At 61.1% G+C, this 27,756-nt stretch overlaps 2 protein-coding genes across 2 annotated transcripts; both read left to right on the plus strand.

The window, feature by feature from the left end:
• Positions 1-864: 864 nt before the first annotated feature.
• Positions 865-14,088, plus strand: LOC146750950 (integrator complex subunit 3-like; the record flags this gene model as incomplete). The annotated part of the gene is made up of 13 exons (XM_085535919.1): positions 865-968; positions 1,276-1,320; positions 3,022-3,141; positions 3,240-3,393; positions 4,862-4,930; positions 5,488-5,563; positions 7,135-7,248; positions 8,232-8,280; positions 8,589-8,756; positions 10,312-10,442; positions 10,526-10,598; positions 10,690-10,846; positions 13,607-14,088. Coding segments are annotated over 13 exons (1,338 nt in total), but the record flags the coding sequence as incomplete, so codon positions are not given.
• An 879-nt stretch (positions 14,089-14,967) lies between these two features.
• Positions 14,968-27,325, plus strand: LOC146750951 (long-chain fatty acid transport protein 3-like). The gene is given in 12 exon segments (XM_085535921.1): positions 14,968-15,144; positions 15,147-15,308; positions 15,310-15,496; positions 17,742-17,963; positions 19,709-19,867; positions 21,526-21,650; positions 21,746-21,940; positions 22,020-22,110; positions 23,634-23,832; positions 24,756-24,853; positions 24,934-25,064; positions 25,645-27,325. Coding segments are annotated over 12 exon segments (1,878 nt in total). The 5' UTR covers positions 14,968-15,012; the 3' UTR covers positions 25,822-27,325.
• The last annotated feature ends 431 nt before the right edge of the window (positions 27,326-27,756 follow it).

The following is a 27,756-nucleotide window of genomic DNA, read 5'->3' on the forward strand; positions in this document are numbered from 1 at the left end:
TTCCCATCCCTCCTTCCTTCCCCATCCCTCCTTCCTTCCCCATCCCCTCCCTCCTTCCCCATCCCCTCCCTCCTTCCCCTCCCTCCTTCCCCATCCCTCCTTCCCCATCCCTCCTTCCTTCCCCATCCCTCCCTCCTTCCCCATCCCCTCCTTCCCCATCCCCTCCTTCCCACCCCATCCCCTCCCTCCCTCCCCATCCCTCCTTCCTTCCCCATCCCTCCCTCCTTCCCCATCTCCTCCTTCCTTCCCCATCCCCTCCTTTCTTCCCCATCCCCTCCTTCCTTCCCCATCCCTCCTTCCTTCCCCATCCCTCCCTCCTTCCCCATCCCCTCCTTCCTTCCCCATCCCTCCTTCCTTCCCCATCCCTCCTTCCTTCCCCATCCCTCCTTCCTTCCCCATCCCCTCCTTCCTTCCCCATCCCTCCTTCCTTCCCCATCCCTCCTTCCTTCCCCATCCCTCCCTCCTTCCCCATCCCTCCCTCCTTCCCCATCCCTCCCTCCTTCCCCATCCCCTCCTTCCCCATCCCCTCCTTCCCCATCCCATCCCTCCTTCCCCATCCCCTCCTTCCTTCCCCATCCCCTCCTTCCTTCCCCATCCCCTCCCTCCTTCCCCATCCCTCCCTTCTTCCCCATCCCTCCCTCCCCATCCCTCCTTCCTTCCCCATCCCTCCTTCCTTCCCCATCCCTCCCTCCTTCCCCATCCCTCCTTCCCCATCCCTCCTTCCTTCCCCATCCCTCCCTCCTTCCCCATCCCTCCTTCCCCATCCCTCCTTCCCCATCCCTCCTTCCTTCCCCATCCCTCCCTCCTTCCCCATCCCCTCCTTCCCCATCTCCCCCTCCTCATCCCCCCCTTTCTCCCCCCCAGGAGGACTTTGACTCGGAGCAGCTGTCTGTTCTCGCCTCCTGCCTCCAGGAGCTGTTTAAGGCTCATTTCCGAGGGGAGGTTTTACCGGAGGAGATCACGGAGGAGTAAGGATTCATTTCTTTCCCTCTGTTTCATCCTTTCACCCCAGGGCTTTCCCCATTCAAACTGCTGTGGGGTTGACCACCATAGATCTCACACCCACAGTGTCAGGGCTCCATTCAGGCTGCCCAGCATAGGAACCCAGCTCTGTGCTCCCACCCTGCTGGGTGTTATTGGGGCTTGGAGCATCAGGACCCTCTTAGGACCATCCCCATCTCCCCCGTCCCTTAGGGCTGAGCCCGGGGGTCCCAGAGCTCTGCCCCTGTTTGCTGGGTGCACCCATAGGGTCTGAGTGCTGTGTTTGCCCTGCAGGTCCCTGGAGGAGTCGGTGGGGAAGCCGCTCTACCTCATATTTAGGTTGGTCTGCTCTGAGATGGCCCAGCCAGGGCTTCCTTGTGTCCCACCCCATATCCCATCCCCTATATCTCATCCCCAGTGTGTGTCCCATCCCCAGTAGCCCCAATATCCCATCCCCAATAACCCCGATATCTCATGCCCCAAATCCCCACTCCAGTGTGTGTCCCATCCCCAGCATGTGCCCCATCCCCTATATCCCATCCCCTATATCCCATCCCCTATATCCCATCCCCTATATCCCATCTCCTATATTCCATCCCCTATATCCCACCCTCAGAGTGTGCCCCATCCCTTATATCCCATCCCCTGTATCCCATCCCCTGTATCCCATCCCCTATATCCCATCCCCTATATCCCATCCCCTGTATCCCATCCCCTATATCCCATCCCCTATATCCCATCCCCTATATCCCATCCCCTGTATCCCATCCCCTATATCCCATCCCCTATATCCCATCCCCTGTATCCCATCCCCTGTATCCCATCCCCTATATCCCATCCCCTATATCCCATCCCCTGTATCCCATCCCCTATATCCCATCCCCTGTATCCCATCCCCTATATCCCATCCCCTATATCCCATCCCCTATATCCCATCCCCAGTGTGGGTCCTATTCCCAATGTTACACCCCAATATTCCAACCCCAGTGTGTGTTCCATCCCCTATATCCCATCCCCTATATCCTATCCTCCTTATGTATCTCACCCTAGTGGGTATCAAGTCCCACCCCACTATCCCATCCCCTATATCCCATCCCCAGTGTGTGTCCCATCCCTGTTATCCCACCCCAATATCCCACCTCCAGTGTGTGTCCCATCCCCTATATCCCATCCCCTATATCCCACCCTCAGAGTGTGCCCCATCCCCTATATTCCACCCCCAGTGTGTGCCCCATCCCCTATATCCCATCTCCTATATCCCATCCCCTATATCCCATCCCCTATATCCCATCCCCTATATCCCATCTCCTATATCCCATCCCCTATATCCCATCCCCTATATTCCATCCTCATTGTATGTCCCACCCTAGTGGCTGTCAAGTCCCACCCCACTATCCCATCCCCTATATCCCACCCCCAGTGTGTGTCCCATCCCCTATATCCCATCCCCAGTGTGTGCCCCATCCCCTATATCCCATCTCCTATATCCCATCCCCAGTGTGTGCCCCATCCCCTATATCCCATCTCCTATATCCCATCCCCTATATCCCACCCTCAGAGTGTGCCCCATCCCCTATATCCCATCCCCAGTGTGTCCCATCCCCAGTGTGTCCCATCCCCTATATCCCATCCCCTATATCCCATCCCCTATATCCCATCCCCTATATCCCATCCCCTATATCCCATCCCCAGTGTGTGTCCCATCCCCTATATCCCATCCCCTATATCCCATCCCCTATATCCCATCCCCAGTGTGTGTCCCATCCCCTATATCCCATCCCCTATATCCCATCCCCTATATCCCATCCCCTATATCCCATCCCCAGTGTGTGTCCCATCCCCTATATCCCATCCCCTATATCCCATCCCCTATATCCCATCCCCTATATCCCATCCCCAGTGTGTGTCCCACCCTAGTGGCTGTCAAGTCCCACCCCACTATCCCATCCCCCATATCCCATCCCCAGTGTGTGCCCCATCCCTTATATCCCACCCCAATATCCCACCCCAATACCCCAAACCCTCCACACCACCCCACAGGAACCTGTGCCAGATGCAGGAGGACAACAGCGGCTTCTCCCTGCTGCTGGATCTCCTCTCGGAGCTCTACCAGAAGCAGCCCAAGATCGGGTACCACCTCCTCTATTACCTTAAAGCCAGGTAGGCAGCGGGGCTTTGAGGGGGGGACCCCAACACCCTACACCCTCCCACTCTCCCAATTGTCCCCTATTCCCCCTTAACCCTCCATGATCCCCCAGCAAAGCAGCAGCGGGGAAGATGAACCTGTACGAGTCCTTCGCTCAGGCCACGCAGCTGGGGGACCTGCACACGTGTCTGATGATGGACATGAAGGCCTGCCAGGAGGACGACGTGCGGCTGCTCTGCTACCTCACCCCATCCATCTACACCGAGGTGGGGCGGGCACCGGTCGGATGTGGGGGTGGGGATGGGGGTTATGGGGTTGATTTGCTTCTGAGGCCCCATACGGTCCCATATGATTGCATTGAGACTAATGCTCATCCATTGCTCTGCCCTATGCAGCCCCATATGGCTGCACTGACTAATGCTTATCCATCTCCCTGCCCCATAGAGCCCTATACAGTCCCATACATTCCCATATGGCTGCATTGACTAATGCTTATCCATCTCCCTGCCCCATAGAACCCTAGACAGTCCCACACAGCCCCATACGGTCCCATATGACTGCATTGAGACCAGTGTTCATCCATCACTCTGACCCATGCATCCCCATATGGTCCCATATGGCTGCATTGTGACCAATGCTCATCCATCTCCCTGCCCCATAGAGCCCTATACGGTCCCATATGGCTGCATTGACCAATGCTCATCCATTGCTCTGCCCCATACAGCCCTGTATGGCCCCATATGGTCCCATGCAGCCCCATACAGCTCCACACAGCCCTATATGGCTGCATATGGCTGCACTGAAACCAATGCTCAGCCCTCACCCTGTCCCATACAGCCCCATATAGCTCAGTCCAGCCCCATATGACCCTGTGCAGCCCCATATGGCTGCACTGAAACCAATGCTTATCCCTCACCCCACCCCATACAGCCCCATACAGTCCCATGTGGCTCCATACAGCCCCATACAGTCCCATGTAGCCCTGTACAGCCCCATACAGTCCCATGTAGCCCTGTACAGCCCCATACAGTCCCATGTAGCCCTGTACAGCCCCATACAGTCCCATGTGGCTCCATACAGCCCCATACAGTTCCATGTAGCCCTGTACAGTCCCATACAGTTCCATGTGGCCCATACAGCCCCATACAGTTCCATGTGGCCCTGTACAGCCCCATACAGTCCCATGTAGCCCTGTACAGCCCCATACAGTTCCATGTAGCCCTGTACAGCCCCATACAGTTCCATGTAGCCCTGTACAGTCCCATACAGTTCCATGTGGCCCATACAGCCCCATACAGTCCCATGTGGCTCCATACAGCCCCATACAGTCCCATGTAGCCCTGTACAGCCCCATACAGTTCTATGTAGCCCCGTACAGCCCCATACAGTCCCATGTGGCTCCATACAGCCCCATACAGTCCCATGTAGCCCTGTACAGCCCCATACAGTCCCATGTAGCCCTGTACAGCCCCATACAGTCCCATGTAGCCCTGTACAGCCCCATACAGTTCCATGTAGCCCTGTACAGCCCCATACAGTTCCGTGTAGCCCTGTACAGCCCCATATGGTTCCATGTGGCTCCATACAGCCCCATACAGTCCTATATGGCTCCATACAGCCCTGTATGGCCCCATGCCCACCGGTGGGGATGGGCAGCCCTGTGCTCAGTGGGGCTGGGAGGTGACACTGCACCCCCCCACCCCCCAACCCAGCCCTTGCTCTGCCCTCCTGCAGTTCCCGGATGAGACGCTGCGCAGTGGTGAGCTGCTCAATATGATCGTGGCCGTCATCGACTCAGCACAGGTGAGCTGGGAGCTGCTCTGTTCCCATTGCTCTGCACTGCAGGGAGGATGAGACCCCTCCTTTGTGCCCCCTCACCCTCTGGGTTCCTCCTCCTGAGCTGCCCCCATGGGACACTCATCCAGAGCACAGTGTGCCCCATAACCCCATAAATCCCAATGGGGCTGCAGTGCATTGCAATGCCCCAACCCCAATCCTGGGCTGGGCAGAGGTTCAGCTTTACCCAAATCACAGCCCTCCCCCCTCCTCCAATTCCTTCTTATTCCTTCCTATGATTCTTTGCCCCCCTTCCTCACCACACTCTTCCTCCTCACCCAGCCCAGCACCCCCCCATATCCCAGCCTGGTTTGCAAAGGACCCCAACACTCATCAGCTCCAAATCCCTCCTGCCCAGAGCCACATCCAGCCTGGCCTCAAATGCCTGCAGGGATGGGGGCATCCACTCTAAGAGGGGTTGGGACCCCCCTCCATCCCCCCCCCATGGGGGTCCCAGCCCCCAATTTGAAGCTCACAGTGTGCAGGGCATTGCATTGAGTGCTGACCCTGTGCTGTCCCTGCAGCTGCAGGAGTTGGTTTGCCACGTGATGATGGGGAACCTCGTCATGTTCCGCAAGGATTCTGTGCTCAACATCCTCAGTGAGTGCTGCACCTATGGGGGGGACACCCCATCTACACCCCATCTCCCCCCCCATCTACCCACCCATCTACCCCCCATCTACCCCTCAATCTATGCTCCCCATCTACCCACCCATCTACCCCCACCATCCCCCCATCTACCCCTCAATCTATGCTCCCCATCCACCCCCCACCACCTCCCCATCTACCACCCATTCTACCCCCCCATCCTCCCCCCACCCACCCCCCCCCATCCAACCCCCATTTACCTCCCCATACAACCCCATCCACCCCCCCCATCTACCCCCCCTATTCTACCTTCCTCATCCACCCCCCCATTCTACCCCTCCATCCACCCCCACCCATCCACCCCCCTCCCCATCCATCCCCCCATCCACCACCCCCCATCCACCTCCCCATCCACTCCCCCCATCCATCCCCCCCTCCACCCCCCATTCTACCTCCCCATCCATCCCCCCATCCATCACCCCCCATCTACCCCCCCCATCTACCTTCCTCATCCACTCCCCCATTCTACCCCTCCATCCACCTCCCCCATCCACCCCCCTCCCCATCCATTCCCCCATCCACCCCCCCCATCCACCTCCCCATCTACCCCCCCCCCATCTACCTTCCTCATCCACCCCCCCATCTACCCCCCCATTCTACCCCTCCATGCACCCCCCATCTACCCCCCCATCCATCCCCCCCTCCACCCCCTATTCTACCTCCCCATCCTCCCCCCATCCACCACCCCCCCATCCAACCCCCATTTACCTCCCCATACAACCCCATCCACCACCCCCATCCACCACCCCCCATCTACTTTCCTCATCCACCCCCCCATTCTACCCCTCCATCCACCCCCCATCCAACCCCATCCCCATCCATTCCCCCATCCACCCCCCCCATCCACCTCCCCATCCACCACCCCCCATCTACCTTCCTCATCCACCCCCCCATTACACCCCTCCATCCACCCCCCTCCCCATCCACCCCCCTCCCCATCCATCCCCCCATCTACCCCCCCATCCATCCCCCCCTCCACCCCCCATTCTACCTCCCCATCCTCCCCCCATCCACCACCCCCCCATCCAACCCCCATTTACCTCCCCATACAAACCCATCCACCACCCCCATTCTACCTTCCTCATCCACCCCCCCATTCTACCCCTCCATCCATCCCCCCATCCAACCCCCTCCCCATCCATTCCCCCATCCACAACCCCATCCACCCCCCCCATCTACCTTCCTCATCCACCCCCCCATTCTACCCCTCCATCCACCCCCCTCCCCATCCATCCCCCTCCCCATCCATCCCCCCATCCACCACCCCCCATCCACCTCCCCATCTACCCCCCCCATCTACCTTCCTCATCCACCCCCCCATCCTCCCCCCATCCTCCCCCCATCCACCCCCTCCCCATCCATCCATGTGGCTTTGCACAGCCCACAGCCCCCCCTGTAACTCTGTGCCCCCCCATTGTGGCCCAGCTCCCATTGCCCCGACCCAGCTTTGCTATTGCACAAGCTGCATCCTGAGCTCGTTAATTAGCAGCTCATTTGTGTCTGTGTGCATCCCCCCCCCCCAGTTCAGAGCCTGGACTGGGAGACCTTTGAGCAGTATTGCACGTGGCAGCTCTTCCTGGCTCACAGCATCCCATTGGAGGCCATCATCCCCATCCTGCAGCACCTCAAGTACAAAGGTGAGTGCTGGGCTCTGCTGCATGCAGTGGTGCTGTGCTGCATGGTGTGCTGTGCTGCATGGTGTGCTGTGCTGCATGATGTGCTGTGCTGCATGCAGTGGTGCTGTGCTGCATGGTGTGCAGTGCTGCATGGTTTGCTCTGCTGCATACAGTGGTGCTCTGCTGCATTGTGCGCTGCATGGTGTGCTGTGTTGCATATTGGTGCACTCTGCTGCATGCAGTGGTGCTGTGCTGCATGGTTTGCTCTGCTGCATGCAGTGGTGCGCTGCTTCATTGTGTGCTGCATGCAGTGGTGCTGTGCTGCATAGTGGTGCTGTGCTGCATTGTGTGCTGCATGTTGTGCTGTGCTGCATATTGGTGCGCTCTGCTGCATGCAGTGGTGCTGTGCTGCATGGTGCTGCACTTGCATGGTTTGCTGTGCTGCATGCAGTGGTTCTGTGCTGCATGGCGGCATGCTCTGCTGCATCGTGTGCTGCATGCATGGATTTCTGTGCTGCATGTAGTGGTGTTGTACTTGCATGGTGTGCAGTGCTGCATTGTGTGCTGTGCTGCACTGTGGTGCATGCAGTGATGCTGTGCTGCATAGTGGTGTACTGTGCTGCATGCAGTGCTGCAGTGCATTGCTATGCAGTGGTGCTATGTGGTGCTATGCATTGCTGTGCATTACAGTGCATTGCTGCACGATGCAGTGCTGAGCATTGCTGTGCAGTGCCGCATGCAACGGTGCTACGTGGTGCTGTGCATTGCTGTGTGATGCAGTGCAATGCATTGCTGTGCATTGCTGCATGGTGCAGTGCTGTGTGTAGCTGCATGGTGCAGTGCAGTGCAGTGCTGCATGGTGCAGTGCAGTGCCTTGCAGTGTATTGCTGCATGGTGCAGTGCAATACAACCCTGCATGGTGCAGTGCAGTGCATTGCAGGGTGTTGCTGCATGATGCCTTGCATTGCAGCGCCGCACGCTGCTGACTTGCTCTCTCCTTGCAGAGCACCCCGAGGCGTTGTCCTGTTTGCTGCTGCAGCTGCGCCGAGAGAAGTGAGTTCTGCACCACCCCAGCCCCACAACCTGCACCAATGCAGCACTGGGGGGCTGCAATGGGGCACCCAACCACCCCCAACCACTGCCCCACTGCTGCCCCACTGCTGCCCCACTGCTGCCCCATTGCTGCCCCATTGCTGCCCCATTGCTGCCCCACTGCTGCCCCACTGCTGCCCCATTGCTGCCCCATTGCTGCCCCACTGCTGCCCCATTGCTGCCCCACTGCTGCCCCACTGCTGCCCCACTGCTGCCCCATTGCTGCCCCATTGCTGCCCCACTGCTGCCCCACTGCTGCCCCACTGCAGGCCCAGTGAGGAGATGGTGAAGATGGTGCTGAGCCGCCCGTGTCACCCCGACGATCAATTCACCACCAGCATCTTGCGCCACTGGGGGCTGAAACACGACGACCTGCTGGCTGAGCACATCAAGGCGCTGCTCATCAAGAACAACAGCCTGCCCAGGAAGAGGCAGAGGTGAGCGGGGGGGGATGGGGTGGAGGGGGGGGAGATGGGGGTCCCTATGGATGGGGGTCCCTATGGCCATCTGTCCCCATAGCCAGGTGTCCCTATATGTCCTCAGAACTGTCCCTATAGCTGGGTGTCCCCATAGCCAGGTGTCCCTATATGTCCTCAGCACCGTCCCTATGGCTGGGTGTCCCTATGGCCATATGTCCCCACGTCTGTCCCCATGGCAGTGTGTCTTTATGGCCATGCATCCCATGGCTGCATGTCCCTTTGGCCATGTGTCCCCATGGCAGTATATCCCTATAGTTGCGTGTCCCCATAACCATGAGTCCCCCTATGACTATATGTCCCCAGGGCTGTCCCCATGGCCTTATATCCCCATGGCCATATATCCCCATAGCCATATATCCCCATAGCTGTGTGTCCCTATGGCCATATATCCCCATAGCACTGCATCCCTGAGCAGTGTGTGTGTGGGGTGGGGGATAAAGGGGGTTGTTCCTGTGGGTGGTGGGAAGGATGGGGATGGGGATGAGGATGAGGATGAGGATGGGGATGAGGATGGGGATGGGGATGGGATGGGATGGGGATGGGGATGAGGATGGGGATGGGGATGGGATGGGATGGGGATGGGGATGAGGATGGGGATGGGGATGAGGATGGGGATGAGGATGAGGATGAGGATGGGGATGAGGATGAGGATGGGGATGAGGATGGGGATGGGGATGGGAATGAGGATGGGGATGGGGATGGGGATGGGGATGGGGATGGGGATGGGGATGGGGATGGGGATGAGGATGGGGATGGGGATGAGGATGGGGATGAGGATGGGGATGGGGATGGGATGGGATGGGGATGGGGATGAGGATGGGGATGGGGATGAGGATGAGGATGAGGATGAGGATGGGGATGAGGATGGGGATGGGGATGAGGATGGGGATGGGGATGGGGATGAGGATGAGGATGGGGATGAGGATGAGGATGGGGATGAGGATGAGGATGGGGATGAGGATGGGGATGAGGATGGGGATGGGGATGGGGATGGGGATGGGAATGGGGATGAGGATGGGGATGAGGATGGGGATGGGGATGAGGATGGGGATGAGGATGGGGATGGGATGGGATGGGGATGGGGATGAGGATGGGGATGGGGATGAGGATGAGGATGAGGATGAGGATGGGGATGAGGATGGGGATGGGGATGAGGATGAGGGTGGGGGTGGGGATGAGGATGAGGATGAGGATGGGGATGGGGATGAGGATGAGGATGAGGATGGGGATGGGGATGAGGATGAGGATGAGGATGGGGATGAGGATGAGGATGGGGATGGGGATGAGGATGAGGATGGGGATGAGGATGAGGATGGGGATGGGGATGGGGATGAGGATGGGGATGGGGATGGGGATGGGGATGAGGATGAGGATGAGGATGAGGATGGGGATGAGGATGGGGATGGGGATGAGGATGAGGATGGGGATGAGGATGAGGATGGGGATAGGGATGGGGATGAGGATGAGGATGAGGATGAGGATGAGGAGGGGTCCATGGCTGCCGACCCCGCAGGACCAACGGGCGCTCGCGCTCTGCCCCCAGCCTGCGCAGCTCCAGCAGTAAACTGGCCCAGCTGACCCTAGAACAGATCCTGGAGCACCTGGACAGCCTGCGCCTCAACCTGGCCAACACCAAACAGAACTGTGAGTTCTATGGGGCTGGGGGGGGATAAAAGGGGGCTGGAGACCCCCAACCCCCCCTAAATCCCCTTATTTCACCCCTACAGTCTTCAGCCAGACGCCCATCCTGCAGGCCCTGCAGCACGTCCAGGCCAGCTGCGACGAGGCGCATAAAATGAAGTGAGACCCCCCCCCCAAATCCCACCCTCCAACCCAACAGCCGCCCCCAGCCCCCCATCACCCCCCATCACCCCCCATCTCCCCCCCCCAGGTTCAGTGACCTGTTCTCCCTGGCTGAGGAGTACGAGGACTCGTCCAGCAAACCCCCCAAGAGCCGCCGTAAGGCCGCCCTCGCCAGCCCCCGCAGCCGCAAGAGCGCGGCACAGCCCCAGAACAACGAGGAGGAGTCGGCGTCCAGCAGCGCCTCGGTCAGTGGGGATGGGTGACCCCTATGGGGCTGGGTGCTTCCCTATGGGGCTGGGTGCCCCCTATGGAGCTGGGTGCTTTCATATGGGGCTGGGTGCTTTCCTATGGGGCTGGGTGTCCCCTATGGGGCTGTGTACCCCCATATAGGGCTGTGTGCCCCCCTTATGGGGCTGGGTGCCCCCCTCTGCAGCTGGGTACCCCCTATGGGGTTGTGTCCCCCTCATGGGGCTGGGTGTCCCCCTATGGGGCTGTGTCCCCTTATGGGGCTGGGTGTCCCCCTCTGCAGCTGGGTACCCCCTATGGGGTTGTGTCCCCCTCTATGGGGCTGTGTGCCCCCCTATGGGGCTGTGTGCCCCCCTATGGGGCTGGGTGCCCCCCTATGGGGCTGGGTGTCCCCCTATGGGGCTGGGTGTCCCCTATGGGGCTGGGTGCTTCCCTATGGGGTTGTGTGCCCCCTCATGGGGCTGGGTGTCCCCCTATGGGGCTGGGTGTCCTCTATGGGGCTGGGTGTCCCCCTATGGGGCTGGGTGTCCCCTATGGGGCTGGGTGTCCTCTATGGGGCTGGGTGTCCCCCTATGGGGCTGGGTGCCCCCTCTATGGGGCTGGGTGTCCCTCTATGGGGCTGGGTGCTTTCCTATGGGGCTGGGTGTCCCCTGTGGGGTTGTGTCCCCCTCTATGGGGCTGTGTGCCCCCCCATGGGGCTGGGTGTCCCCCTATAGGGTTGTGTGCCCCCTCATGGGGCTGGGTGTCCCCCTATGGGGCTGGGTGTCCTCTATGGGGCTGGGTGCCCCCCCATGGGGCTGGGTGATTTCCTATGGGGCTGGGTGATTTCCTATGGGGCTGGGTGTCCCCATATGGGGCTGTGTCCCCCTTATGGGGCTGTGTCCCCCTATGGGTGCTTCCCTATAGGGTTGTGTGCCCCCCTTATGGGGCTGGGTGTCCCCTATGGGGCTGGGTGTCCCCCTTATGGGGCTGGGTGTCCCCCTATGGGGCTGGGTGTCCCCTATGGGGCTGTGTCCCCTATGGGGCTGGGTGCCCCCCTATAGGGTTACGTGTCCCTCTATGGGGCTGGGTGTCACCTATGGAGCTGGGTGTCCCCTATGGGGCTGTGTACCCCATATAGGGTTGTGTGCCCCCTCATGGGGCTGGGTGCCCCCCCCATGGGGCTGGGTGTCCCCCTATGGGGCTGGGTGTCCCCCTATGGGGCTGTGTCCCCCTATGGGTGCTTCCCTATAGGGTTGTGTGCCCCCTCATGGGGCTGGGTGTCCCCCTTATGGGGCTGGGTGTCCCCTATGGGGCTGGGTGCCCCCCTCTGCAGCTGGGTACCCCCTATGGGGTTGTGTCCCCCTCTATGAGGCTGTGTGCCCCCCCATGGGGCTGGGTGCCCCCCTATGGGGCTGGGTGATTTCCTATGGGGCTGGGTGTCCCCATATGGGGCTGTGTCCCCCTTATGGGGCTGGGTGTCCCCCTATGGGGCTGGGTGTCCCGCTATGGGGCTGTGTCCCCCTATGGGTGCTTCCCTATAGGGTTGTGTGCCCCCCTTATGGGGCTGGGTGTCCCCTATGGGGCTGGGTGTCCCCCTATGGGGCTGGGTGTCCCCTATGGGACTAGGTGCCTCCCTGTGCAGCTGAGTGCCCCCCCTCTGCAGCTGGGGTGCTTCCCTATGGGGCTGGGTGCCCCCTCTGTCGGGCTGGATGCCCCCCTATGGGGCTGGGTGCCCCCCTATAGGGTTGTGTGCCTCCCTATGGAGTTGTGTGCCCCCCTATGGAGCTGGGTGCCCCCCTTATGGGGCTGGGTATCCCCCTGTAGGGTTGTGTGCCTCCCTATGAAGCTGGGTGCCCCCCTATAGGGTTGTGTGTCCCCCCATGAGGCTGGGTGCTTCCCTATGGGGTTGTGACCCCCTCTATGGGGCTGGGTGCCCCCCTATAGGGTTGTGTGCCTCCCTATGGAGCTGGGTGACCCCCTTATGGGGCTGGGTGCTTCCCTATGGGGCTGTGTGCTTCCCTATGGAGCAGAGTGCCCCCTCTATGGGGCTGGGTGCCCCCCTGTAGGTTTGTGTACCTCCCCATGGGGCTGGTTGTCCCCCTTATGGAGCAGGGTGCCCCCTTTATGGGGCTGGGTGCCCTCCCATGAAGCTGGGTGCCCCCCTTTGGGTCTAGGACCCCTTGTTGTGTATAGGGCTGTGAGCCCCTATGGGGCCATGTTCCTTCTGTGGGACCCTTTGGTGGCTGTGGGGCTCTGTGCCCCCCTCTGTGGCTGGGATCCCTTTGTGGGTGTGGGGCTGGGACCCCCATGTAGGGCTGAGACCCCCCATATAGGGCTGGGCCCCTTTATGGGGCTGGGACCCCACATTCATTATAAGGCTGGGGGGGGGTCTGTATCCTCTCCCTTTGGGGCCATGTCCCTCTATGGGGCTGAGACCCCTCAGTGAGTGCAGGGCTATGGGGCCGTGTCTCTCCCTATGGGGTCGTGTGCCCCCTATGGGGTCGTGTGCCCCCTATGGGGCTGTGTCCCCCTCTATGGGGCTGGGTGCCCCCCTATAGGGTTGTGTGTCCCGCCATGGGGCTGAGTGCTTCCCTATGGGGTTGTGTCCCCCTCTATGGGGCTGGGTGCCCCCTATGGGGTTGTGTCCCCCTCTATGGGGCTGGGAGCCCCCCTATGGAGCAGGGTGCCCCCTCTGTGGGGCTGGGTGCCCCCCCCATAGGGTTGTGTGCCCCCTTATGGGGTCAGGACCCCCCTCATCCCCCCCATTGCCCCCCCAGGAGGAGGAGGACACCAAACCCAAACCCACCAAGCGGAAGCGGAAGGGCTCGTCGGCCGTGGGCTCGGACAGCGACTGAGACGTCGCGGGGTAGAGCGTCCCCCACAGCGCCCCCCATCGGAGCAGCGCCCCCTGGTGGCGGAGGGGAGGAACTGCAGCCTGTGTGTGTGCGACCCCCCCCCATCCAGCACAGGAACCTCGGGAATGGGGGGGGGGGGGGGTCTATAATGGGGTGGGGGCTTTGGGGGGGGGGGGTCATGTGTGTGTGTCCCCCCCCAAATCACCGCTGTGCTGATTTTCAGGTGAGAGATGTAAATAAAGGTGTGAGCAGGAGCGGATGGGGGTGATATGGGGGGGGGGGGGGGATGTAGGAATGTGGGGGGGGGTCTCACAGTTCCCCCCCCCCCCCCCCCAAATCGCTGTCGCTGATTTTTAAGTGTTTTCTATTTTAAAGGCAATAAAAACATCCCGCTCCGTTTTGTACCCGCGGTGCTGAGCCCTCAGCTCCACCAACCCCCCCCATATTGAAACCCCCCACCCTTAATAACACCCCCCATAAAGCCCCCCCCCCCCACAGACCCCATACCTACCCCACAGACAGGGTGGGGTGGGGGGGGATATGGGGTCTACGGGGTGGGTATGGGGTCTATGGAGTCTGGGGTCTATGGGGTGGGTGGGGTGGGGGGAGATACGATGTCTATGGGGTCTGTGGGGTGGGTATGGGGTGGGGGGAGATACGGTGTCTATGGGGTCTATGGGGTGGGTATGGGGTCTATGGGGTCTGGGGTCTATGGGGTGGGGGGAGATACGGTGTCTATGGGGTTTATGGGATGGGTATGTGGTCTGTGGGGTGGCTGGGGGGGGGATATGGGGTCTATGGGGTGGGTATGGGGTCTATGGGGTGGGTATGGGGTCTATGGGGTGGGTATGGGGTCTGTGGCGTCTGTGGGGTGGCTGGGGGGGGGATATGGGGTCTATGGGGTGGGTATGGGGTCTATGGGGTCTATGGGGTGGGTGGGGGGTTATGGGGTCTATGGGGTGGGTGGGGGGGTATGTGGTCTGTGGGGGGGCATATGATGTCTGTGGGGTGGGTATGGGGTGGGGGGGGGATATGGGATCTATGGGGTGGCTGGGGGGGATATGGGGTCTATGGGGTGGGTATGTGGTCTATGGGGTCTGGGGTCTATGGGGTGGGTATGTGGTCTGTGGGGTGGCTGGGTGGGGTCTATGGGGTCTATGGAGTGGATGGGATTCGTTGCGCTCCCGTGTACGTCGATGGGGCGGGGCCGGTTCTATGGGGCGGGGCGGGTTGGCCCCTCCTGAGGGGGCGTTGCGTTGTTAGTGGGGTGGGGGTGGTTGTGTTGTATTGTGGGTTGGGGTCGTTATTTGGGGGTGGGGGGTCCCACCATGTCTCTGTCCCTCGCTCTGCTGCTGTTGCTCTTTACGCTCTTTGCGTTGCGGTGGCGGCGTTGGGCTGCGCTATTTGCGGACGTTACGTTCGTGCTGCGGGCGCTGCGGGTCCGTCGGCGTTTGTTGCGGGCGGGGGGGGCACGTTGGCGTTACGCTTTTTACGTACGGCTCGGGCTGACCCGCACGGGCCCGTTTTGCGGGTCCCGGGTGGCACCGTACGATACGGGGAGGCTTTAGAGCGGGTGTCCCGCATGGTGAAGGCGCTGCGGGACCGGCCGCTGCTGGGGGGGGGATGGGGAGGTTTTGGGGCCACGCGTGACCGTGGGGCTCCTTGCGGGGAACGGCCCCGCGTTCGTGTGCGGGTGGATGGCGTTAATGGCCATCGGAGCGAGGCCGGCGCTGCTGGGGACGGAGCTGAGACCCGCAGCGTTACGGCACTGCGTGAAGGTGTGCGGGGCCAGGGCCGTGCTGGTGGAGCACGGTGAGGGGGGATATGGGGTCTGTGGGGTCTATGGGGTGGGTATGGGGGCTGTGGGGTGGGTGGGGGTCGGTATGGGGTCTATGGGGTGGGTATGGGGTCTGTGGGGTCTAAGGGTGGGTGGGGGTGGGTATGGGGTGGGGATGGGGTCTGTGGGGTCTAAGGGGTGGGTATGGGGTCTGTGGGGTCTATGTGGTGGGTATGGGGTCTGTGGGGTGGGTGGGGGTCGGTATGGGGTCTATGGGGTGGGTATGGGGTCTGTGGGGTCTATGGGGTGGGGGGATATGTGGGGTCTATGGGGTGGGTGGGGGGGATATGGGGTCTGTGGGGTGGGTATGGGTCTGTGGGGTGGCTGGGGGTGTATGGGGTCTATGGGGTGGCTGGGGGGGTATGGGGTCTGTGGTGTGGGTGGGGGGAGATATGGGGTCTATGGGGTGGGTATGTGGTCCGTGGGGTGGGTGAGGGGGGATATGGGGTCTGTGGGGTCTATGGGATGGGTATGGGGGTTGTGGGGTCTATGGGATGTGTGGGGGTGGGATATGGGGTCTATGGGGTGGGTATGGGGTCTATGGGGTGGCTTGGGGGGGTATGGGGTCTATGGGGTGGGTATGGGGTCTTTGGGGTGGGTGGGGGGGGATATGGGGTCTATGGATGGGTATGGGGTGTATGGGGGCTGTGGGGTCTATGGGATGTGTGGGGGTGGGTATGGGGTCTGTGGGGTGGCTGGGAGGGGATATGGGGTGTATGGGGTCTGTGGGATCTAAGGGGTGGGTGGGGGTGGGATATGGGGTCTATGGGGTGGGTATGGGGGCTGTGGGGTCTATGGGATGTGTGGGGGTGGGTATGGGGTCTATGGGGTGGCTGGGGGGGGATATGGGGTCTATGGGGTGGGTATGTGGTCTATGGGGTAGGTGGGGTGGGTGAGGGGGGATATGGGGTCTGTGGGGTCTATGGGGTGGGTATGGGGGCTGTGGGGTCTATGGGATGTGTGGGGGTGGGTATGGGGTCTATGGGGTGGCTGGGAGGGGTTATGGGGTGTATGGGGTCTGTGGGGTGGGTATGGGGGCTGTGGGGTCTGTGTGGTGGGGATGGGGTCTGTGGGGTGTGTGGGGTGGGTGGGTGGGGGTATGGGGTGTATGGGGTCTGTGGGGTCTGTGGGGTGTGAGGGGGAGATATGGGGTCTATGGGGTGGCTGGGTGGGGATATGGGGTCTATGGGGTGGGTGGGGGGGATATGGGGTCTATGGGGTGGGTATGGGGTCTATGGGGTAGGTGGGGTGGGTGAGGGGGGATATGGGGTCTGTGGGGTCTATGGGGTGGGTATGGGGGCTGTGGGGTCTATGGGATGTGTGGGGGTGGGATATGGGGTCTATGGGGTGGGTATGGGGTCTATGGGGTGGGTGGGGGGGAGATATGGGGTCTACGGGATGGGTATGGGGTCTGTGGGGTCTATGGGGTGGGTATGGGGGTGTGTGAGGTCTATGGGGTCTATGGGGTGGTTATGGGGTCTGTGGGGTCTATGGGGTGGGTATGGGATCTATGGGGTGGGTGGGGGGAGATATGGGGTCTATGGGGTGGGTATGGGGTCTGTGGGGTGGGTATGGGGTGTATGCAGTCTGTGGGGTCTATGGGGTGGCTGGGGGGGGGATATGGGATCTATGGGATGTGTGGGGAGTTATGGGGTCTCTGGGGGGGGGTATGGGTCTGTGGGGGTCTATGGAGTTTGTGGGGTGGGTATGGGGGTGTGTGGGGTCTATGGGGTGGGTGGGGGGTCTGTGGGGTCTATGGGGTGTGTGGGGTGGGGGGAGATGTGGCGTCTATGGTGTCTGTGGGCTGGGCGGGGAGTGGGGAGATATGGGGTCTATGGGATCTATGGGGCCTATGAGGTGTGTGGGGTTATGGTGTCTGTGGGGTGGGCATGGGGGTCTGCGGAGTCTATGGGGTGTGTGGGGTGGTGGTCTGTGGGCTCTTTGGGGTCTTTTGGTGGGTATGGGGGTCTGTGGGTTCTATGGGCTCTATGGGCTCTGTGTGCTGTGTGTGTTATGGGCTCAATGGGACGGGGTTGTGGCCGGGACGGTTCTGGGTTTGGGGCTGTGGTTTTGTGCTGGGGGGGTTCGGTTCGGTTCGATTCGGTTCGATTCGGTTCGGTTCGGTTCCGTTCGGTTCCGTTCGGTTCGTTCGGTTCCGTTCGGTTCCGTTCGGTTCCGTTCGGTTCCGTTCGGTGTCGCTGACCCCTCGTGGTCCCTCAGAGCTGTTCGGGGCTTTGGAGCCGATCGTGGCGGAGCTGCGGGAATCCGGCGTGTCGGTTTGGGTGATACCGGGGCCGGTACCGGGTCGGTACCCGAACGGAGCGGAACCTTTGAACGACGCTTCGGAACCGGATCCGAAGGAGCTGATGGAAGATGGGGATGTTTGGAGACCGAGCGACATGGGGGAGACGGCGCTGTACATCTTCACCTCCGGGACCACCGGTGGGGGGCGCATGGGGTGTGGGGATGGCTGTGGGGCTGTGGGGTCGGCTATGGGGCTGTGGGGCCGGCCATGGGGCTATGGGGTCAGCTATGGGGCTATGGGGTCAGCTATGGGGCTGTGGGGATGGCTATGGGGTCAGCTATAGTGCTGTGGGGATGGCTATGGGGCTGTGGGGCTGGCTGTGGGGCTATGGGGTCAGCTATAGGGCTGTGGGGCTGGCTGTGGGGCTGTGGGGATGGCTGTGGGGCTATGGGGTCAGCTATAGGGCTATGGGGCCGGCCATGGGGCTATGGGGCTGGCTGGGGGCTATGGGGTCAGCTATAGGGCTGTGGGGCCGGCTATGGGGCTGTGGGGCTGGCTGTGGGGCTATGGGGTCAGCTATAGGGCTGTGGGGCTGGCTATGGGGCTGTGGGGATGGCTGTGGGGCTATGGGGTCAGCTATAGGGCTGTGGGGCCGGCTAATGGGGCTGTGGGGATGGCTATGGGGCTATGGAGTCAGCTATGGGGCTATGGGGCTGGCTGTGGGACTATGGGGTCAGCTATAGGGCTGTGGGGCCGGCCATGGGGCTGTGGCGATGGCTATAGGGTCAGCTATGGGGCTGTGGGGATGGCTATGGGGCTGTGGGGATGGCTATGGGGCTATGGGGTCAGCTATATGGCTATGGGGTCAGCTATAGGGCTGTGGGGCTGGCTGTGGGGCTATGGGGTCAGCTATAGGGCTGTGGGGTCAGCTATAGGGCTGTGGGGCCGCCATGGGCTGTGGGGCTGGCTAAGGGGATGGGGGGATGGCTATAGGGCTATGGGGCTGGCTGTGGGGCCTCCTATTGGGCTATGGGGCTATAGGGCTGGCTATGGGACTGTGTGGCCAGCTATAGGGCTGCTCAGGGGGCTGTGGGGTCTCCTACTGTGCTATGGGGCTATATGGTTGCCTATGGGGCTATAGGGCTGCCTATAGGGTCGTCTATAGGGCTGCCTATGGGGCCATCTATAGGACTGCCTATGGGCCATCTATAGGGCTACCTATGGGGCCGTCTATAGGGCTGTCTATGGGGCCGTCTATAGGGATGCCTATGGGGCAGTCTATAGGGATGCCTATGGGGTTATAGGGCTGCTTATGGGGCCATCTATAGGGTCGTCTATAGGGCTGCCAATGGGGCCGTCTCTAGGGCTGCCTATGGGGCTATGGGGCCACCTATGGGGCTATAGGGCTGTCTATGGGGCCGTCTCTAGGGCTGCCTATGGGGCTCTGTGGCGTCCTATAGGTCTATAGGTCTGCCTACAGGGCCGTCTATAGGGCTGTCTATGGGGATATAGGGCTGCCTATAGGGCCGTCTATAGGGCTGCCTATGGAGCTGGCTATAGGTCTGCCTATGGGGCCATCTATAGGGCTGCCTACGGGGCCGTCTATAGGGCTGTCTATGGGGCTATGGGGCTACCTATGGGGCTATGGAGCTGTCTATAGGGCCGTCTATAGGGCTGCCTATGGGGCCGTCTATAGGGCTGCCAATGGGGCCATCTCTAGGGCTGCCTATGGGGTTATAGGGCTGCTTATGGGGCCATCTATAGGGTCGTCTATAGGGCTGCCAATGGGGCCGTCTATATGGCTGCCTATGGGGCTATGGGGCCACCTATGGGGCTATAGGGCTGTCTATGGGGCCATCTATAGGGCTGTCTATGTGGCTCTGTGTCCTCCTATATGTCCCTATGGCCGCCTATAGGGCCGTGTTCTCCCCCCATCCCTCAGGTCTCCCCAAGGCCGCCCGTGTCTCTCACCTGAAGGCGCTGTTGTGCTGCGGCTTCTACCAGCTGCTGGGCGCCCACCGGCGCGACGTGCTGTACGTGGCGCTGCCGCTGCATCACACGGCGGGGGCGCTGCTGGGCATCGCGGGATGCGTCGGAATCGGTGGGGGGGGGACGGGGGGTATTGGGGGGGGTATTGGGGGTATTGGGGGGCTATTGGGATGGAGGGGGTGGGGGGAGTATTGGGGGGGGGGTATTGGGATTGGGGGGTGGAGGGTATTGGGGGGGGGTTATGGGGGGGGTATTGGGGTAGGGGGGGTGTTGGGGTAGGGGGGGTATTAGCTGAGGTGGGGGGTATTGGGGGGGGTATTGGGATGGGGGGGTGTAAGATGGAAGGGGGATATTGGGATGGGGGGTGTATTAGGGGGGTGGGGAGTATTGGGGGGGTATTGGGATGGGGGGGGTGGGGGAGCTGGGGGGTGGGGGCGTATTGGGGAGGTTGGGGGTATTGGGGTGGGGGGGGAATTGGGATGGGGGGGTGGGGGGTATTGGGATGGGGGGTGTATTAGGGGGGTGCGGGGTATTGGGGGGCTATTGGGATGGAGGGGGTGGGGGGAGTATTGAGGGGGGGGGTATTGGGATTGGGGGGTGGAGGGTATTGGGGGGGGTTATGGGGGGGGGTATTGGGGTAGGGGGTTGTTGGGGTAGGGGGGTATTAGCTGGGGTGGGGGGTATTGGGGGGGGTATTGGGATGGGGGGGTGGGGGGTATTGGGATGGTGGGGTATTAGGGGAGTGGGGAGTATTGGGGGGGGGTATTGGGATGGAGGGGGTGGGGGGAGTATTGGGGGGGGGGGTATTGGGATTGGGGGGTGGAGGGTATTGAGGGGGGGGTTATGGGGGGGTATTTGGGGTAGGGGGGGGTGTTGGGGTAGGGGGGTATTAGCTGGGGTGGGGGGTATTGGCGGGGGTATTGGGATGGGGGGGTTGGGGGGAGCTGGGGGTGGGGGGGTATTGGGAAGGTTGGGGGTATTGGGGTGGGGGGGGAATTGGGATGGGGGGGTGGGGGGTATTGGGATGGGGGGGTATTAGGGGAGTGGGGAGTATTGGGGGGGGGTATTGGGATGGGGGGGATATGGGGGAAGGGGGGTGGGGGGGTGGGGGGTGTAGGGTGGGAGGGGCGTATTGGGGGGGCTGGGGGGGGGTTTGGGGGGGGTTGGGGGGTTTGAGGTGGGGGGATATTGGGATGGGGGGTGTATTGGGGGGGTGGGGGGTATTGGGATGGGGGGTATTAGGAGGGGCAGGGGGCATTGGGGCGGGGGGGTATTGGAATGGGGGGTGGGGGGTATTGGGGGTATTGGGATGTGGGGGGGTGGGGGGGCTGGGGGGGTATTAGGGGGGCTTGGGGGTATTGGGATGGGGGGGGTGGTGTGCAATGTGGGGAGGGGGGATGACCTCGTGGGTGGGGGGATTTGGGGGCCAATGTGACCCCATGGGGGGGCAGTGTGACCCCATTGGGAGGTGTGGGGTCAATGTGATCCCAACGGAGGGCAGTATGACCCCAATGGGGGGCAGTGTGACCCTATGGGGGGCAGTGTGACCCTATGGGGGCAATACGAACCCATGGGGGGGGTATGGGGGCAGTGTGACCCTATGGGGGGCAATACAAACCCATGGGGGGGGGGTATGGGGGCAGTGTGACCCTATGGGGGGCAGTGTGACCCTATGGGGGGCAATACGAACCCATGGGGGGGGTATGGGGGCAATATGACCCTATAGGGGGGTTATAGGGTTCTGTGTGACCCCTTTCCCCCCCTCCCCAGGCGCCTCCTGTGTTCTCCGCCCCAAGTTCTCCGCGTCCCGGTTCTGGTCCGAGTGCTGCTCCGAAGGCGTCACCGTGTTCCAGTACATCGGGGAGCTGTGCCGGTACCTGCTCAACCAGCCCCAGGTCCGGGTTCGGCCCAATGATGGAGGGGGGTGGGATTCATACAGACCCCCCCCCCCCCCTCAATAAACCCCCCCATCCGTCCCCATGTCCCGCAGTGCCCGGCTGAGCGGCGGCACCGCGTGCGTTTGGCTGTGGGCAGCGGGATCCGACCCGACGTCTGGAAGGGATTCGTGAGTCGGTTCGGTCCGATTCGGATCGTGGAGACCTACGGGATGACGGAGGGGAACGTGACGTTGTTCAACTACACCGGCACCGTCGGAGCCGTGGGGAGGAGCAGCTTCATCTATAAGGTGTGTGGGGGGGGGTCGGGGGGTCCCGTTTGGTTCCGTTTGGGTTTTGTTTGTGTTCTGAGCCGACCCGACCCCGCAGCTTTTCTCGCCCTTTGAGATCGTGAGGTTCGATGTGGCTGAGGGGGCCCCGGTGCGGGATGAGAAGGGGAGGTGCATCCGAGTGAGGCCGGGTGAGGATGGTATAGGGGGGTTATGGGGTTATGGGGGAGGATGGGGTGGGATAGGGGTGAATTGAGGGTGGGATGGGATGGGATGGGATGGGATGGATGGGATGGGATGGGATGGGATGGGAGTGGGTTGAGGATGGGGTGGGATAGGGGTGAATTGGGGGTGGGATGGGGTGGGGGTGGACTGAGATGGGGTAGGATGAATTTGGGATGGGATGGGATGAATGGGTTGGGGTGGGGTGGGATAGGGGGTGAATTGGGGGTGGGATGAGGATGAATTTGAGATGAAATGGGATGGGTTGGGATGGGTGGGATGGATGGATGGGATGGGATGGGATGGGATGGGATGGGATGGGATGGGATGGGATGGGATGGGATGGGATGGGATGAGATGAGATGGGATGGATGGGATGGGATGGATGGGATGGGGATGAATTTGGGATGAGATGGAATGGGGGTGGGTTGAGGATGGGGTGGGATAGGGATGAATTTGGGATGGAATGGGGGTGGAGTGGGATGGGATGGGGTGGGATGAGGGTGGGATGGGGGTGAATTCGGGATGGGATGAGGATGGGTTGGGATAAATGGGTTGAGATGGGATGGAATGGGGATGAATTTGGGATGGGATGAATTTGGGATGGAATGGAGGTGGACTGGGATGGGATGGGGATGAATTTGGGATGGGATGGAATGGGATGGGGTGGATGGGTTGGGTGTGGTGGGATGGGGATGAATTTGGGATGGGTTGGGATAGGGATGAACCGGGATGGGATGGGAAGGGAGGAGTTGGGATAGGGATGAAGATGGGATGGTTTGGGTTGGGATGGGTTGGGATAGGGCTGAATTGGGATGGGATGGGTTGGGATAGGGATGAAGATGGGTTGGGATGGGTTGGGATAGGGCTGAACTGGGATGGGATGGGTTGGGATAGGGATGAAATGGGATGGGATGGGATGGGATAGGGATGAAAATGGGATGGGATGGGATGGGATGAATGGGATGGGATGGGATGGGATGGGATGGGATGGGATGGGATGGGGATGGGTTGGGATGGGATGGGTTGGGTTGGGATAGGGATGAAGATGGGATGGTTTGGGTTGGGATAGGGAGAATTGGGATGAGATGGAATGGGATGGGGATGAAGATGGGATGGGATGGGATGAGGATGGGTTGGGTTGGGATGGATGGGTTGGGATGGGGTTGAATTGGGATGGGAAGGGAAGGGATGGGTTGGGATGGGATGGGATAGGGCTGAACTGGAATGGGATGGGATGGGTTGGGATAGGGATGAAGATGGGTTGGGATGAGGATGGGTTGGGATGGATGGGTTGGGATGGGGTTGAATTGGGATGGGAAGGGATGAGTTGGGATGGGTTGGGATAGGGAAGAAGATGGGTTGGGATGGGTTGGGATGAATTGGGATGAGATGGGTTGGGATGGGATGGGGCTGAATTGAATGGGATGGGATGGGTTGGTTAGGATAGTGCTGAGTTGTGCGGCGCTGACGCTGTGGGCTCTGCCCCCAGGGGAGCCGGGGCTGCTGGTGGCTCCGGTGACGCCGCGGACGCCGTTCCTGGGCTACGTGGGCAGCCGGGCGCAGTCGGAGCAGAAGCTGCTCAGGGACGTTTTTGTGGAGGGCGACACGTTCTTCAGCACCGGGGACTTGATGGAGGAGGACGAACTCGGCTTCGTGCGATTCTGCGACCGCACCGGGGACACCTTCAGGTCAGCGCCAACACACGGCACTACGGGCACCAACCCTATGGGGACCAACTATGGCACTATGGGCACCAACCCTATGGGCACCAACCCTATGGGCACCAACCCTATGGGGACCAACTATGGCACTATGGGGACCAACTATGGCACTATGGGGACCAACTATGGCACTATGGGGACCAACCACAGCACTATGGGCACCAACCCTATGGGCACCAACCCTATGGGCACCAACCACAGCACTATGGGCACCAACCCTATGGGCACCAACCCTATGGGGACCAACTACAGCACTATGGGGACCATCTACAGCACTATGGGGACCTATTGTGGCCCTATGGGAGCCAATAACAGCCCTATGGGAGCCACAGCCCTATGGGAGCCAATAACGGCCCTATGGGAGCTACAGCCCTATGGGAGCCAACAACGGCCCTATGGGGACCAACCATGGCCCTATGGAAGCCATGGCCCTATGGGAGCCAACAGCAGCCCTATGGGAATCAATCACGGCCCTGTGGGAACCAATCATGGCCCTATAGGAGCCACAGCCCTATGGGAACCAACCACAGCCCTATTGGGACCAGCCGTGGCCCTATGGGAGCCAACAATGGCCCTATGAGAGCCAACTACAGCCCTATGGGAGCCAACCATGGCCCCATGGGAGCCACGGCCCTATGGGAGCCAAGAACGGCCCTATGGGGACCAACCATGGCCCTATGGGAACTACAACCCTATGGGAGCCAACAACGGCCCTATAGGGAGCAACCGCAGCCCTATGGCACCCTCAGCCCTATGGCACCCTTAGTCCTATAGGACCCTCAGTACTATGGCACCCTCGGCCCTATAGAACCCTCAGCCCTATAGGACCCTCAGCCCTATGGCACCCTCGGCCCTATAGGACCCTCATCCAACCCCTCCGACCCCCCCAGGTGGAAAGGAGAGAACGTTTCCACCACGGAGGTTGCGGAGGCGCTGCTGACCCACGCGGCCCTACAGGAGGCAGCTGTGTACGGCGTCACCGTGCCAGGTACCCACACACCCCACAGCCCCCCCCGGCCCCACAGCGCTGCCCCCCAACCTGCCCTGTGTCCCCCATCCCATATAAAGGCCATGAGGGCCGTGCGGGGATGGCTGCGGTGGTGCTGCGTCCTGGGTGGGAGCTGGATGGGGCTGAGCTGTTCCAACACGTGGCTGCGGTGCTGCCGCCCTACGCGTGGCCAAGGTTCATCCGGCTGCAGGTAATGGGGTCTGTCTATAGGGTGGGGGGTGCCCCCATGGGGTGACATCAGGGTGGGGTTATGGGGTGACCCCAATATGAGAGGGAATGGGGTGATCCTGGCATAGGGTGTTATGGGGTGACCCTGGTGTGGGGGGACATAGGGTGAGCTCAGGGTGGTGTTATGGGGTGATTCCATGGGGTGGGGGATGGCCCTGGTGTGGGGTTATGGGGTGACCTCAATATAAGAGGGAATGGGGTGACCCTATGGGATGTGGGGTGTTGGTTTGGGGTATGGGGTGACCATGGTGTGGGGTATTGGGGTGACCCCAGTGTGGAAATGAATGGGGTGACCCCACTGGGGTGTGGGGTGTTCATGTGGGGTATAGGGTGAGCTCAGGGTGGGGTTGTGGGGTGACCCCATGGGGTGTGAGGTGGTCCCAGTGTGGGGTTATGGGGTGACCCTGCTGTAAGAGGGAATGGGGTGACCCCATTGGGGTGTGGGGTGTTGGTGTGGGTTGTGCCCCCATTGTGTGCCCCCATTGACCCCATTGTGCCCCCATTGACCCCATTGACCCCATTGACCCCCTTGTGCCCCCCAGGAGCAGCTGGAGGTGACCCCCACCTTCAAGCAGCTCAAGTCGTTGCTGGCTCAGGACGGTTTCGACCCGACCCGTGTCCCGGTTCCGCTGCTGTTGCTGGACGTCGCCGCGGCCGCCTACGTCCCCATGGGCCGCGAGCAGTGGGACGGCGTCGTCACGGGCCGCATCCGCATCTAGGGCCGCCCCACAACCGGCCCCATGGACCCCAGCAAATCTATGGGCCCATCCATCTCAATATCCCCCAGCCACCCCAGTGTCCCTATATCCATCCCAATATCCCCCATCCACCTCTATGTCCCTATATCCATCCCATTGTCCCCCCATCACCCCCAGTGTCCCCATATCTGTCCCAATATCCACCATCCACCTCTATGTCCCTATATCCATCCCAATATCCCCCATCCATCCCAATATCCCCCATCCACCCCAGTGTCCCCCCATTGACCCCGATGTCCTCCATCCACCCCAATGGCCCCATATCCATCCCAGTGTCCCCCCATCCCCCCCAATGTCCCCTCATTCACCCTAACGCCCCCATATCCGTCCCAATGGCCCCATATCCATCCCAATATCCCCCCATCCACATCTAAGTCCCCCATCCACCCCAATGCCCCCATATTCATCCCAACGGCCCCCATTCACCCCAATGGCCCCATATCCATCCCAATATCCCCCATCCACCCCCAATGCCCCACATCCATCTCAGTGCCCCCATATCCGTCCTAACGTCCCCATATCCATCCCAATGGCCACCACTCACCCCAATGGCCCCATGTCCATCCCAATGGCCCCACTCCCACCCCAATGACCCTATTCCCACCCCCATGTCTGTCCCAGTGATGTCCCCTTACCCACCCCAATGCCCCCCATCCATCCTAATGGCCCCATGCCCACCTCGATGTCCCCCATCCCCCCAATGGCCCCATATCCGTCCCAGCAGCTCCATTAGGATCTCTGCCCCCCCCTCAATCCATCTCCATGTCCCCATATCCATCCCGTTGTCCCCATATCCGTCCTGACATCTCACATCCCCATAGCCCCATGTCCATCCCAATGATGGTCCCAAACCCATCCCAATACCCCCATATACACCCCAATACCCCCATATCCACCCCAATCTCTCCATATGCACCCCAATACCCCCATACCCACCCCCATACCCACCCCAATACCCCCATATCCACCCCAATACCCCCATATCCACCCCAATACCCCTATATCCAGCCCTATATCCCCATATCCCCCCCCATACCCCCATATCCACCCCAATCTCTCCATATCCACCCCTATATCCCCATATCCACCCCAATACACCCATATCCACCCCAGTACCCCTATATCCAGCCCTATATCCCTATATCCACCCCAATATCCCCATATCCACCTCAATACCCCCATATCCACCCCTATATCCTCATATCCACCCCAATACCCCCATATCCACCCCAATGCCCCCATATCCACCCCAATGCCCCCATATCCACCCCAATACCCCCATATCCACCCCAACACCCCCATATCCAGCCCTATATCCCCATATCCCCCCCAATACCCCCATATCCACCCCAATACCCCCCTAATCCCATCTCCCCCCCCCCATCCAGCAGTGCCTTCCCCACTTTGGGGCTTTTTGTACCTAAAAACCTTTTTTTTTAGCTAAATAAGGACGTTTTTATAGCAACCCCCCCTGTCTGGCTGTCCTCACTGTGCTGGGGGGGGGGGGGGGGGGGGGCACAGGGAGGATCTCAGCACCCATTTGAGGGGGGGGGGGGGTTCAGATTGTGGGGGGGGGCTCAGAGAGGACCCCAGCAACCATAAGGGGGGGGGGGGCACAGAGGATTCAAGGACCCATTGGGGTGGCTAGAGTGGATCCAAGGACCCAATGGGGGGGGGCACAGATTGTGGGGGGGGGGGGCACAGAATGGATCCAAGGACCCAATGGGGGGGGGGCACAGATTGGGGGGGGGGGGGAGAGGAACAGAGTGGATCCCAGCACCCATTGAGGGGGGGGGCACAGAGCTGGTGGGGGGGGGGCAGAATGGATCCATAGACCCATTGGGGGGGGAGGCACAGGGCAGATCCCAGCACCCAGTGGGGGGGGGCAGAGGGGAT

The sequence above is a fragment of the Coturnix japonica genome, unplaced genomic scaffold (assembly GCF_054131305.1).
Source record: "Coturnix japonica strain WE unplaced genomic scaffold, WE-NBRP24 Scf235, whole genome shotgun sequence".
In the NCBI taxonomy this organism is placed as follows: Eukaryota; Metazoa; Chordata; class Aves; order Galliformes; family Phasianidae; genus Coturnix; species Coturnix japonica.